This window comes from Barbus barbus (genome assembly GCF_936440315.1).
Source record: "Barbus barbus genome assembly, chromosome: 6".
In the NCBI taxonomy this organism is placed as follows: Eukaryota; Metazoa; Chordata; class Actinopteri; order Cypriniformes; family Cyprinidae; genus Barbus; species Barbus barbus.
Window position 1 is genome coordinate 38305309 of NC_136734.1, and position 14997 is coordinate 38320305.

At 36.5% G+C, this 14997-nt stretch overlaps 1 protein-coding gene across 5 annotated transcripts in view; it reads right to left on the reverse strand.

The window, feature by feature from the left end:
* Nucleotides 1–38: 38 nt before the first annotated feature.
* Nucleotides 39–14997, reverse strand: part of LOC306871579 (E3 ubiquitin-protein ligase CHFR-like) — a 17806-nt gene continuing 2847 nt past the window's right edge. For 2 of the 5 annotated variants that reach the window (XM_079419631.1, XM_079419632.1), the window contains exons 3-18: nt 14930–14997; nt 10955–11064; nt 10794–10853; nt 10324–10491; nt 9528–9719; nt 8646–8820; nt 8244–8398; nt 7360–7522; nt 6278–6408; nt 5261–5377; nt 5097–5180; nt 4940–5010; nt 4086–4173; nt 3574–3681; nt 3323–3395; nt 39–2325 (exon numbers count right to left, since the gene is read on the reverse strand). The exon at nt 14930–14997 is cut by the window's right edge and continues 32 nt beyond it. In XM_079419631.1, coding sequence (XP_079275757.1) covers nt 2283–2325; nt 3323–3395; nt 3574–3681; nt 4086–4173; nt 4940–5010; nt 5097–5180; nt 5261–5377; nt 6278–6408; nt 7360–7522; nt 8244–8398; nt 8646–8820; nt 9528–9719; nt 10324–10491; nt 10794–10853; nt 10955–11064; nt 14930–14997 — 1806 coding nt within the window. In that variant the 3' untranslated portion in view covers nt 39–2282. The remainder of the gene's footprint in view (nt 2326–3322; nt 3396–3573; nt 3682–4085; nt 4174–4939; nt 5011–5096; nt 5181–5260; nt 5378–6277; nt 6409–7359; nt 7523–8243; nt 8399–8645; nt 8821–9527; nt 9720–10323; nt 10492–10793; nt 10854–10954; nt 11065–14929) is intronic. The other 3 variants (XM_079419634.1, XM_079419633.1, XR_013784347.1) reach the window with 3 other exon arrangements.

The following is a 14997-nucleotide window of genomic DNA, read 5'->3' on the forward strand; positions in this document are numbered from 1 at the left end:
ACAACCATTTCAGAATATCCATAGAAGGGAGAGTCCAAGATAATTCAATGTCGTCTTTTATTATTAGTGCAGTAAATTAAACAAGGTTTTAGTCTGATTTATTTCTAGGCATTACAAACATGAGGCACAGCAAGCGCTAATTCAACTATAGAACGTTAACAGTGCTATTATAGGGGCTTCCCAATAGTTACTCAAAAACCTGATGAGCAGAAAACATTTTCTTCTCCATTTGAAGCCCCAGCTTAAACTTTGAGGTAGAATTAAACACCCCCTTTCTGAAAGAAAGAAAAAATCCCATCCAACCCTTTACATCTCCCTTTCAGTAAATGCAAAACAGCCTCCAAAGCATCTCTAACACTCGGGACCATTCCTGAATAAATCCCTCAACCCTTCCTGCAGATTTTAAGAGCTCATAGAAAGAGACCCGCTTCGGAGCTCACATCGTAACATATTCAACTAACCTCAAACCACCTTTTAGGTTTACACAAGAGCCTTAGTGTGGTCTCAAAAGAAGGTTTATCAGTCTATCAGAAATGTTTAGGTAGATATTTGAATATAAAATAAAACCCTTTTCCACATATCTTGATATTTTAGATAATTTACAATCAGATGATATTTGGGGAAAGCTGCATTAATTTGCAACAAGCAAACTTTGAAAGTAAAGGCAGGGGGAGTTATCCTGTAAAACCACAACTTAACATTTACTAATGAAGTGTAGCAAATCCAGCAAATGTGGTCATTTGTCAGGTGCTATTAGGTCAGTGTGTGAGGTTTTCGAGTGCTGAGCCCTTCTGTCCACCTTCATTAAAGCGCTGGTGAGGGATGTAGAGGATTGACCTCTATAGTTGTAGGAAGTCTAATCTGAGCCTCTGAAGAATGCTGTGGTGTGAGGAACAACAGACCCCAAAAACATGCACAAGGCAAAAAAGCAAAAACATTTCCAACAATACTTTATGTACATGTTTATGTAAAGTGTTCCCTGCAAGATTTTTGGAAATATTTACGAAACATCACAATGAACATGAGATATAGCATGTGCCTACTTTCAGGTAGCTGAAAAAAGTTACAAATATATTTTTTTATTCTTTCAAATTTTTTTAATAATTTTAAAGGGTAAAATGTTCTTAACTTTAAGAATTTTCATGTGGCTTTGATGCTTAATGCCACATTTGAACACTGACTGTGGTAACGGTTTCATGGATCACATTGGCTTCCTGTGTATTAAAAAAGAAAGAAAAGCTAATTGGAAGAACTATGGCTAAAACCAATGTGGTTTACCAACTTAAACAAGAATCAGCTGAGTCAGTGTTACAAATATACACCAACTGAAATAAAACTTCTTGGGGAAGATGGGAATAAGAAAAAAAACTATTTTACTAGCCCAGAAATACAGCTCTAGCCTAGTCAGAAAATATTAAAATGGCTATTATTTGTTGAAAGAAAAACGAAAATATCTTCATTACATAGGACAACGCTAGGAAAAGCATCATCCACTGACTAGCTCAAAACTGGCATTGTTTGCATATGAAGTCAAAAGCAAAAATTCCATAATCATAACGAGATGTGCGAAAGCATCTAAGCCTTTATTATAAATCAGATTTGACTTGATTATCCCCTGCAGTGCGATATAAAATGAGTGAAAAAATAAACACCTTTTCTTCACATGGTTTCTGCCCAAATAATGCAAATGCTGAATACGTGTGAAAGTTTAGTGCACTAGTTTTGAGTCACCAATACGATCATCCCTTTTTTATAACAAACATATTCAACATTCTCAGTAGCATTTAAATGTCTTGAGCAGTTAATAATAATAGTGAAAGAACACTAAAAATGGAAGAAGTATGTGTGACATGCAAAGAAAGAGCACTCATAGTTGACTGACTCTTAGGCACCATAGGTTAGTTTTATATTTTGTATAAGGTTCAAGCTAAAGAGCTTTTTGCATGAAAAGGTGATTGCCAATGTTTTATCGTCTTACAATTATAAGCAGAGATGCAGCATGAAAGCATGTCAACAGCATAGTGGAAAGAAGAGTGCATACTGAAAGTGTGACGGTCGGTCCGTCATGGAAAACTAGTGTCTGCTTCTACACACAGTGCAGATCCAGATCAGATGTTTCCATGCCCTGACACCATACTCCAGGATGATTGATTTATCATCATCTGATTGACTTTGCATATGTAAAGTTGCCATCTAGAGGTGTACAGAGGTATAACACGTGCCCGCAGCAGATCAGTTACCCAGAACCACCGCTGTCAAATCCAGCCACGGTTCCTCCAGCTTTAGTTCTTAAACCGCGTCTGCTCACACACGTGGTTGAATTTCCTGACAGAGGAGAAAAATAAAATGACAGATTAAGATTCATTGTTATCTGAATTAATGAGCATGATTAAGATCATTACCCAGAGTTTCTGCAGGTTTTATGAAGTAAATTCAAAGTAAAGAAAACGAACAGGGATGGAATGAACAGAACACAATATATAAATAAGGTCTCTAAATGTAAGTGTCTTGTGTTAGCAGAAACACTTTAATTTAATTTTACAACAACAAAAAAAGCTTGAATAGCTCTGTAAATGTCTAAATATTCTTAAATCAAGACATTTACTTTGTGAAGCAAAATGACAAAAATATGCCTTTTTTGTTGTTTCACTTTATTTTGATCCATTTCTAATAAAACAAGTTTTCATACCTGCTGACAGATATTTGTTCTTGTTTTAAGTATTAATGCACTAAATTGTGTTACGTTTCTCAGAAAACAAGACTTTGTGTGTTTAATTTGCACCTCAAATAAACATATCTTGAATTAAGGATGTTGGGATATTTGTATTGGAAACCAAAAGAAAAATACTGAGGAAAATATTCAGACTGAGGAAGATATTTTTTGAAGTGCAGACAAAATTTAATGCCAAAACGTCATGAATTTAAGGCTTTCTGCTCTGGTTAAAGACCATTTGGGTCTTAATTTGTGGAAGAGTGAATTAAGACTTCATAAGACCCACAGAACCCCTGATTAACAGAACTTTGACATAAACTGACCATGTCCTAACAAACAGGCCTATGTAGTTGTACTGCAGACTGACACTACATACATGCTCATTAGCTGCCCTCTACTGGTGGACATAAGTATGACGCGCTTCTCAGGATGGACATAATGTGCACATAAGGATGGATGGATGTGTATAATGCTTTGGCAAAACAGTACGTAAGCATAATCATGCCAGTAAAGTACTTTAGGCAAGACATTAGATTTGAAGTTGTGACTATCAGGATGGATATCAAAATTTTAAAATTAATTTCCAGATTTTACATGTCGCTGACTTACAAAGCGTGGTGTGCTTTCACTTGAGTCCGACAGTTGCATCCCCAGTAACAGTTTGGTCTGGCAGTCACAGAATCTGTGTGGAAGAAAAAAACCTTACTGCGTGCAAAAACACATTTTTATCATTTCAATTTAATTCTGCAGGTCTATATATTTGGCCTGATGTCTACCTACAGCAGAGGGGAATGAAATACATTCTGTGATGCTAATATGACCGTGCAGCTTTGTGGTACTTTATTGCACAAGAGTCTTACCTGGCAGATCTGATGGAGGAATATGTTCTCTGTATTTATATGCGAGCTCTCTAAAAGTGCGAAGTCCACAGCAGTAGCAGAGCAGAGAGTTGGCAGTGATTCTGTAATCTGAAACATGCACATATGAACAAAAGTGATTTTTCATTTACTGTTAATTTCATTAACTGATGCATTGACATTCTGTTTCTTAATCACAGGGATGTGTGACAGCGAAATGATGAATCAGCTGGTACACACTTTTCTTTTTATATAATAAAATTTGCAACCACATCTTAGAAAATGGGGCTTCCAATTACTTTACGTTCAGAGAAAAAACAAAAAGATTTACTTAAAGATCTCTGTGATGTGAAAATGACCATCTCTCTTCCATAGAAATGTGCATAATGTGATAAATATAATGTATCCCCCAAAATATTTAGGATTATTGTGATTTTCTTCCCTTATATTAACCACCCTTACTTCAAGCTGTGCCTAATCCTCGACATTTCTCAATATGACCAAAGCGCAGTTACCAGAGAGCTGGTACAGGCCCTGCTGTACAGCCTGAAGCGCTTCCTGCAGCATATGCCTCCAGCTCATTCCTCGAGAAGCCAAATAATTCTGCCACAAAAAAAGCAGAAATTAACAGTTTAGAGGGCTGGGTTTCCAAGTGGAAAAAATGGGGCAAATGCATTTATAGTTTAGTTTAAGATATGAAAAATGCCCATGAGAATAAATTATTCTTATGTATCAAAATTTTTTATTTTTTTTACAATGCAATAACATGTTACTATATCTTGAGATAATCAGATTAAGTTCATTATTTTAATCTATGTATTAACAGCCTATGTCAGACAATGTGATTTTTTTCTGCCCAATTTATCATCAATCAGGCAAAAAATGTGAAAAGTAATAGCACAGTTCTCCTTAACTCTTATCCACATAATTTGAGGTTTAATGTATGTCTGTAGCACAAACACAAGTTTATTTATTAAAGTTAGGGATTTGTTCACATTTTAAAATTCCACACAGTGTTTGTATCGCTAATGTAAACTATTAAAACGTGTTTACTTAAATGAAATAAAGCTGAAGTTAAAAAATAAATAAATATTAGGGAAAGATAACTTAAAGGGAAAACAATGAGAAATGTTGCCTTGGCAACTAACTGAAATAAATTAAGTTGAAATACTAGAATGACTATATTTGAAAAAAAAAAGAACGCTAAACAGACGCATTTAAAACAAATAACAATAAAAATGACAAAAGAATATAACAAAATTACTAAAATCTAAATGAAAATAAAAGAATTCAAAACACTAATACATACTATAATAGTAATTCTAAAATAGCACTGATCCCACAGTATCAGAAAACAAACTGTACTCACCTGAAGGACTTCAGACTCATATTGATTGCCATTAAAAACTCCATCCAGACATTTATCATTAAGGTTAAGTTCTGTGAGGAGAAATAACCATAATCGTTATTATAAAATAAGATTTCTGTATGAAATTTTATAATACTTTAACCGCTCAGAAACCTACCGCTGAACTGCGCTAGGCAGCCGTGACAGCCGATCCGCTGGCAGCCCCAGTACACATGACAGTACGCTTTCTGGCACACCATACCTGGTCAAACCAACAGACAAATCATCAGGTGACTCCCGGAGGCTGGAGCACATTGACAGACAGGTGTCAGGATCACTCACAGTGCTGCGGAGACACCTGAGGGGGAAGGTGCTCAAAGCGGCGGTCAGGCATGGGCTGCAGGCAGCAGGAGCAGATGAGGTGACTGCCCTGAGGAGGACATCTGAACTCCTGAGGAGCTGCAGCAGGAACACAGTGCATTTATGAACATGAAGAATTGCATGGATGTGTCTGTTAGTGTGTGAGCATATCGTCTAGGTGTAAAGTATTGGAGTAAATGTAATTAATTACTGTACCCGAGTATCTTTTTGGATACTTTGTAGTTTTACTGAGTATCAAAGATAATAGCAACTTTTACTTTCTACTTCACTACATTTTTTTGAATGAGTATCTGTACACTTTAATATATCTGTCATGAGTGTTGCAGTTACACATTACAATTTTGCATGGCACCTAAAGCTTTTCTGCAGCAGTTTATTTCTGCTAAAGACGTGACATTGCCAGCTACAGGGCACTGAAAGACTATATCTTGTGCGTTTTGCCCTTTCTCACCCAAACTTGTCAACAGTTACTTTACGTGAACACGAGTTCCTTAGCAAGTAGTTGTGAATCACAGGTGTTTTATATATGACATGAGGACGTGACTGCAGCTGGCAATGAGGCCGAAACCAGCACAGCTTTGACTTTTTAATTTTACTTAACGTTATTTTATTCATCCGCTATACTGACGAGACATATTCTTTGTTCCCTTTGGTTTTTGGTTTGCTCGTTCTAGTTTTTCCAATAAATACCTGCACATAGATCCTTGCCTCTGCCCGTTTTCCCCAGCTTCTCCACAACATTATAGTTTTCACTGGCATGTCTCTTTGACTAGGGCATCTATATTTATTATGAGTAAAATACTAAAGTACTTTTAAAGCCAGATCCTCTAAGAGTTTTATGCAAGTTGTTTTGTAATTGGTGACTTGCGACTTGTAGTGGAGTAATTTTCACTCTAAGGTATCTATACTTTTACTCATGTATGGCTTTCAGGTACTCTTTACACCTCTTGGTCTGACTGACGTGTGAACATGAATAACCTGGTGAGGTGTCAGAGGATGTGGAGGGGCCATCTCCAGGCCCTTCGGTTTGAGCGGGCTCACAGATCCACGGGGCAGAGCTGAGCTCCTTCCGATAACCTGGACACTGCCGACACATCATATAGGGCTGACTGAGAACAAACATGTTAGATCAGGTTGTGTTTCAGTAATCACTTAAATACTTGATAGAACCAACTGATAGGTCATCTACTATTTTAAGATCCAATAGAAATCACAATATTAGCTAACATTCAATAAGTAAGAAAACACTATAATCATTGGGGTAGCTGGATTTAAAGAAAAAAAAATATATGCAATATATACAGTGGTGGCCAAAATTATTAGAACACAAGTATTTTAATCAGCTAAAATGGTTTTAAGTCAGTTATTTCTATTTTTTGCTGTAGTGTGCCAGTAGGAAATATCAGATTACATTTCCAAACATTCATTTTGCCATTATTTGTAATAATCCAGTGAGATTTTTGTTTGACAACAGCCAGTGCTCCACACAAAGATCTGATCTGATCATCATCCAGTCTGTCTGTGATTACATGAAGAAACAGAACAAACTGAGACTAAATCCAGAAGAACTGTGGCAACGTCTCCAAGATGCTTCAAGAAACCTATCTGCAAAGAAAAACTATGCACAAGTGCACCGAGGGCAAAAGCTGCATTAAACGTGAAGGATGGTCACACCAAATGTTGATTTAATTTAGTTAATAGAAGTTAATTGATAAAGAAAATCTATTTCTATTTCTTTTTAGGTTTCTTGAAGCATCTTGGAGACAGACTGGATGATGATCAGATCAGATCTCTGTGTGGAGCACTGGCTGTTGTCAGACAAAACTCTGACTGGATTATTACAATTAATGGTAAAAAATGAATGTTTGGAAGTGTAATCTGATATTTCCTACTCACACACAACAGCAAAAGATAGAAATAACTGGCTAGAAAGTAGAAATAACTGATAGAAATAACAATTTTTTATCTGGAGAAAATACTAGTGTTCTAATCATTTCAGCCACCACTGTATGACGGCATTTCCTTTGAACAAAAACACTTAATAGATAACGGTTGCTGACCTCATGTCAGATATATCACTGTCATTGTCTGAGAGTTCGAACGGATAGTCTGAACTACCCTCCTCGTCCGAGAAGGAGCGCTCGACCTTTGGCTGCAGCATGTCCTGTGTGATCTTGTTTCGGGCATCCATGCTGCGCAATTCATCTTCACTCCGACACTTCTCTATGAACGATTAAAACAAAAACGGCCACAAAAATGAAAAAATCCGTTCAAAAGTTAGGGATTAGAAAGTTTTCTTTTAAGCTTTATATTCATCAAAGAATCCTGAAAAAATGCGTCATGGTTTCCACAAAAATAATAAGCAATACAACTGTTCTAAGCATTGACAATAATAAGAAATAATATTTCTTGAGCAAAAAATCAGTATCAGAATTATTTCTGAAGGATCATGTGACACTGAAGACTGAAGTATAATGGCTGCTAAAAGTTCATCTTTGCCATCAAAGGAATAAATTACATTTTAAAATAGGAAACGGTTATTTTAAATTGTAATAATAATTCTCGATAACACTGTTCTTACTGTATTTTTGATCAAATAAATGAAGCCTTAGTGAGACTTCTTTCAAAACATAAAAAAACAACAACACACCCCTCACACGTTTGAACAATAGTGTACCTGACCATCTGATTTGTAGTAATAGTTACTTCTAGATTAAAAGTGCCACTCTCATTGAAATCTTGTACTTGTACGTTTTTTGCTAAGTAACACATTTCTGTAAACTCTTGGACACTTTTATATTTGTCTCTTTGCCTAGGTATTTGCTTAATTAAAAACATATAAAAAAATAGCTTGTAAACGGTTAATACTCTCATGTTGTGTAGTTAGTTGACTCGGTGTGAACAGGCCTTAATACAAAGGGAGAATAGCGGTGTGTTACAGTACCTGGGTGCTGGAGAAGGTAAGCCTCCACCAGGTTGTTGAGGATGTGGTTTTTACGGATCCTCTCCACAGGACATCGGCAGGTGGGGCAGAGGGAGGAACGCTCCATCCAGCCAGAATAACAGGCAGAGCAAAACGTATGCATGCAGGGCTGAAGACTGTACCAAACACACACACACACACACACACACACAAATACATTCAAATTCAGCCTCCACAAACCTTTTTAAAATCCTTCTTAAAGGGACAGTTCACACAAAAACTTCTGTCATCATTTACTTCACCTTTAATTCATCTTTGGGTGAACCATCCCTTTAGATGATTTATAATTAATAAAACAACTAAAAGGGATTTATGCTCTGGTCCATTTGTGTGTGAGTGTTGATTTGTGCACGTTGGACTGACCTGACACAGTCATGCAGCAAGTCCTGGCAGACGATGCATGTGAGGGATTCTTCCATTTTGTCTGTAGTGGCTCCCTCAGTTTTCTCTTTCCCTGCTGCTCCTCTGAGAGAGACCTGAGGAGCTGCTGCAGAAACAGCAGAGTCACTGTGAGAAGATCCACACCCATTCAGATCATCTGCAGGACAGACAGACACAGACATAAAGGAAGTGTTTATACTGTAGAACAGTTCTGAAATGCATGTTAAAACCAGGTACACACTACCATTTAAAAGTCAGCAAGATTTCATTGTTTTAAAAATATATATATATTATTATAGATGCATTATCTATGAAAATAAAGATGCATTTATAAAGTGAAAAAAATAAATTCTATTTCAAATAAATTCTGTTATTTTCAACATTCTATTCAAAGAATCTTGAAAACTTTTTTTTTTCCACAAAAACTTTAAGCAGCAATTGTTCAACATTCATAATAAGAAATGTTACTTAAACACCAGATAAACATATCACAATGATTATAATGATCATGTGACATTGATTGACTGGAGTAATGGCTACAGAAAATTCAGATTTGGCATCACATGAATTAATTACATTTTAATACATTAAAATATGAAAGTTATTTTAAACTGTAATAATTACTAGTGTTACTGTATTTTTGATCAAATAAATGCAGCCTTGGTGAGTATGAGAAAGTTTTTGAACGGTTGTGTAGATGGAAATCTTAAACCATCAAAGCCTAAAACGCTTTTAAACTCTTTCAGAGTAGTCTGAATATTATTATGCCGTAATACAGATACTCAGACCACTCAAAATAGACAGAAATCATAAATTATTTACAATTTCACATCTATTAATTTGACCAAAACTGTGTTACAACACCTTTGTCAATTTTTCTTCTTTTCCTCTGCATTTCCACCTCCGGCTCCGTCTGTTGTCCTTCCTCAGTCCAGCAGGTCCACTTCAGGCGAGTGTGATTCATGACCGGCTCCCCAGGGCTGCTCGCTGGTGCAGTCATCTCTGATTCTCCTTTACAAACAACCGAAGAACTCACTGGGTTTGCAGACACATCTGCTGAATTGTACATACAGCAATATAAATTCCTTAGTATTTTTTATGCATTTTTTTGAGTATGTCAACACTGTAAAAGCTTGCACATATCAAAAATGATAACTATAAAGATAATGATAACTATATCAGCATCCACAGTGTAATTCATGATAGCATTGTTTATTATAAGTGCAAACTGCTCTTTGAAGCAGGATGGATTCCGATTGGTTGTCAAAGTTTTGATTACCAACATTTATTTTGGTAGCAATTTTATATGTAGTCTTCAAACAAAAATAGTCATTAATTCTTCTCTCTTTATACCAAATCAATTAAGCTTATGAGCAATTTGAATCAAGGAAATTGATTGAATTTGGGAAAAAAAATAATTTTTTTGTTATAAATTTCCATTTTTGGTACTCTTTTTCAGATACAGTAGGTTTACTTAACAAGTATACATTTATTTAACATCTTTTGTTGGTTAACATTAATGACTCCGAATGGGCCTTAAATTTGAAAAACATAGATGAACAGCAGCATAGAAAGCCAATGCATTTACACTTATATACTAGTCATTTTCTTATCAAAGCAACTTGCATGAAAGAGCGCATGCAGTGTGGACGGTAATTACCAGAGCAGGTAGATAAGGGCATGTTGTAGAAGAGGAAGGAAGAGCTGGAGGTAGATGGCTGAGGATCCTCATGCCCAGACTGAGGTAGAGGCTTCACAATAACAGGCTCTACTGGGACTGGTTCACTCTCGGTTTCCGTCAGATCTGAATCTTCTTCTCTTCCAGCATCTATGGAGATCCCAAAGAGAAAACTCTAACTTTCAGAAAATGTCAAAAATGGCATGAGGATGAAATTAGGTTATCAAGTCAACATGAAATTAAACTCCTCACTATTCACCTTTCTCATGTTATTGTGAGCAATCCACCAGCGCAAATTCTTTCAAAGGAGAAAAACATTTGTTCCATAATTTCTATTCAGAATGTAGTAACATGATCTGTCACTGAAACAACTTTCTTTTTCTGCTGACCTCACTTAGGCAAGCAACAGTAAAACTAACTTTGTAGAACAGGAGTATTCAAAATGTATTTACCTTCAGCGTCCTGCGAGGCACTTTCCTGTGGCCCGACGGCCTGATAAACATAAGCAATGTCTGCAAAACCGAAAATAGATGAGTGATGTGGTCAATCTGTCTCATCTGTTTGGATGCAACTATACTACAGACACAGAAAATACTTAAATGTGAAAACTTACTTTGCTCCGGCTCATTCTTCCTGTAAACAAAGTGAATGACATCACCATTCTGCAGTAAGTATGTCTGTTTCTTCAACACTTTGGACATGTTGATCACTGTTCCGTTGGTGCTGATGGAAACAAACAGATCACCATCAAGCTAAAATTATAGTTAGGGATGCACCTAGTACACCCGATACTGAGCTCATGTACTCGTACTCGTTAAAATGCCCCGATACCGAACTCCGATACTACACAGCATGTGATAAGTGCCATATTCAGACAAAGAAACACCGACAACAGAACAACAGACAGCAGAATGGAGTTCTTAGAGATAAAGGATGTCTACGAAGCAGATGTATGCAATGAATAATGTTAAACATTCATTACTAAAGCCTGCTGATAAGCAAAGCACGCCGAGTAGATTGAGCTTGTCGAGTGAATATACCTTCCTCACAGACATCACTGGAAAGTTTGTACTTCGATCGGATGTGTCAAAAACAAGTAAAACAATGCACAAATAACTTAATGGTAGGGAGAGGGAGAGAGAGAGAGAGAGAGAGCGCACTTCTGTTGTGTGATCTTTATTGATGTTCGCTCACATAGCACACATCATTTGAATTAAAACTAAATCGTAAATATAAGACAACTTCTAGGGGAATTCACTATAAACGTCATTTATTTTCAACCTTAAGCATACACGACTTTCTGTCGAAAGAGAATCCAGCAGTGCAATGCGCTAGGCTATACTGTACCTGTCCCTCTAATTCTGCACCAGTACAAATACATGCGCGTCTTTTGCTTGCTTCATGAGTGTTTCTGTATTATATGAGTGGCTTTTGAAATCTCAGCACGTTTCAGATGAAAAAAAAAACTTGATTTCTATTTCTGAAAATATCACAGGAGATTTATAACAAGTGGTTCCCTGCATTATTATTACAGCAAAGTGCATGATTACAGCACTGAGCCGCTGCAATGGAGCTCTTAAATTAAAGATGATGTACCATAGAGCAAAAAACGAACAGTGAAAGTAACAAAAACTTGTAAAATACATTTAAATGGGCATGATTAAGTGTGAAAATTACCGAAGGATTAGGACTTTTTTGTGCAATTTGAAGTGTGCTACACACAGGTGAGTGGGCCTGTACAAACCACCTGTAGTAACACACTCTCCTCCATGTGCACTAGACACTTTACACACACTGCTGCGTGTTCACAATCCCACAAAAGACTCAGCAATATATGTATGTTTACATGCTCAGGCACTACAAATCATCCTGCACTGTTCCCCAAACAGCTGCTTGACTCAAAATGTCTCTCTTTGCAAATGTACAGTATTTGTATAGTTTGTATTTTTTTATCTTCTATTTTTTAGTTTGTATAGGGTAAATACTTATATATAGTATACTTATAGTTAAATCTGTCAGTAGGTTAGCTGTGTACAGGTTTATAGTGTTTTTTACTTCATTGTTGTATGTCTGTATTTATGTAGCACCGTGGTCCTGCGAGGCACGACATTTCGTTCCACTGCATGTCCCCACGTGTAGCAGAATGACAATAAAGCTCAACTTGAACTTGATTTACAGTCAAACCAAAAATTATTCAGAGACCAAATATAATTTTTGATATTTTTTTTTACTAGTGGGTGCAGGACACTATAGTTCATTTATATAAGTGAGGATAGCAAAATAAAGTAAACTGACATATTATACCCAAACATTCTTCATACAGTGGACTACCAGAAAAAAATTATACAACTGTGGGACCAAAAATTATTCAGACCGAGTCTGGGAAAATAAATTGAAGTTCAGGTTTGCATGAACCTGGTTGACTGCATGCCCAGGAGACTACAGGCTGTCATTAAGGCTAAGGATGGCCTGACAAGGTATTGATAGTTTTGTAAATATTCTGACATTATGATATCTGACATTATCAAGCTGAATTTGTTCTGACACAGTTTAACTCTGTGTTCTTGTCATATTTTATTACCATTTTCTAAACTATAGCAAATAAACCGTGATAATGTGAGAAATGTTGGAGGTGTCTGAATAAATTTTGGTTTGACTGTGTCTATTTGATAAATGGAGTTAACAAACTAACATTATACATACTCTTTTGGTTTCTGTACCCAATATTTAAAAAATGTACAAATACAATGAAAATATTGGTATCGGTACTCTGTATCGGCAAGTACCAAAAATCAGTACAAAAAAGTATCAGGCAAGTACTGGAAAAAGTGGTATTGGTGCATCCCTAATTATAGTAATTATGAATTTCATGGATCCTTTTGTATGAGTGCTATACAGAGGCTAAATGACTACATTTGTGAATTTTATTCTCAGAAACAATCGACAAAACAACAGGAAATGATTATGACAAGTTCGAAACACCTGAGCAACTTTTCCAGGCATGTCCAATTAATTGTGACCCTGGACCACAAAACCAGTCATAAGGGTAAATTTTTTCAAAATTGAGATTTATACATCACATGAAAGCTGAATAAATAAGCTTTCCATTGATGTGTGGTTTGTTAGGATAGGGCTGAGTTCTTGGAGTTGGAGTTCTTAGCAATGCATATTACTAATCAAAAATTAAGTTTTGATATATTCACAGTAGGAAAATTACAAAATATCTTCATGGAACATGATCTTTACTTTAGGGGAAGTCGTGGCCTAATGGTTAGAGAGTCGGACTCGTAATCCAAAGGTTGTGGGTTCGAGTCTCGAGTCTCCGGCCGGCAGGGATTGTAGGTGGGGGGAGTGAATGTCCAGCGCTCTCTCCACCCTCAATACCACGACTGAGGTGCCCTTGAGCAAGGCACCGAACCCCCAACTGCTCCCCGGGCACCGCAGCATAAATGGCTGCCCACTGCTGTGTGTGTGTTCACTGCTGTGTGTGTGTGTTCACTGCTGTGTGTGTGTGTGTTGGATGGGTTAAATGCAGAGCACGAATTCCGTGTATGGGTCACCATACTTGGCAGTATGTCACTTCTTCACTTCTTAATATCCTAATGATTTTTGGCATAAAAGAAAAATCTATCATTTTAACCCATACAATGTATTTTTGGCTATTGCTACAAATATACCCCAGCGACTTAAGACTGGTTTTGTGCTCCAGGGTCACATTTGTCCATTTATGAACTTATCTGTTTTTTAGTTTTGTTTTTTAATTGCCTGATCCAGGTAGAACTAATCGACCCAAGTATCGACTATTTCTTTCAAGATAATGAATAGAGACAACATAAAGTGCCTAGTTAAAGCCTTATTAAAAACATAGAAAAGAGAAAGTTGTACAAGAAAGGATAACAAGAAGGTAAGGAGGGAAGCTTGCTGTTTCCATCGTGCTAATTAAGCATTGTGTAAAACACACAGCACATCGACTGTCTAGCAGATATTCACTTAATTAGCTGAATGGAAATGTACAGCACCATTGGTAAGCTAGCGTACATTCAAATACATGAGACATACAGACACACATCAACTACTGTATCTCCATCCTCTTACTATTAACCAAATTACAATTAATTATTCACCAAAGCAAAGATTAAATGTCTTGAGGGAATTGGATGTATATTTGCCGCAGGGCCAAGCATGTCATTAATTGAATTCACGTACTAATGTAATTAAAAGTCACTGAGTATAATTTGCAAAAACTTAATAGAACTAAAAAGAATTAACAACAACTGCTTCTGCTAAAAAATTTTTACTGGTACATCTACTTGTGAAACTCCTTTTTGGACATGTATAAGTTAAAATTATTTTGTATTGTGTTGTATTGTTTTGTTTTGACTATATTTATTTACATGTTCAAAATAAACGTTTCAATCAATCAATCAATCAATACTAATAAACTACGTATACAAAAAGAGGGAAATAGCATGCAAAGATAGCATGCAAAGAGGCAAAGAACATGATATTGGCATGCAATTATTCATTCACTGTCCATTACAGCCTGTCTTACTAGAAAGACCTCGTGATGTCAAACAGGCGGTCCTACCTCATGTCCTCCAGCCACACCTTTCCTGAGTTCTCATCTTGAGTGATTTTGCAATGATTCCCTGAGAC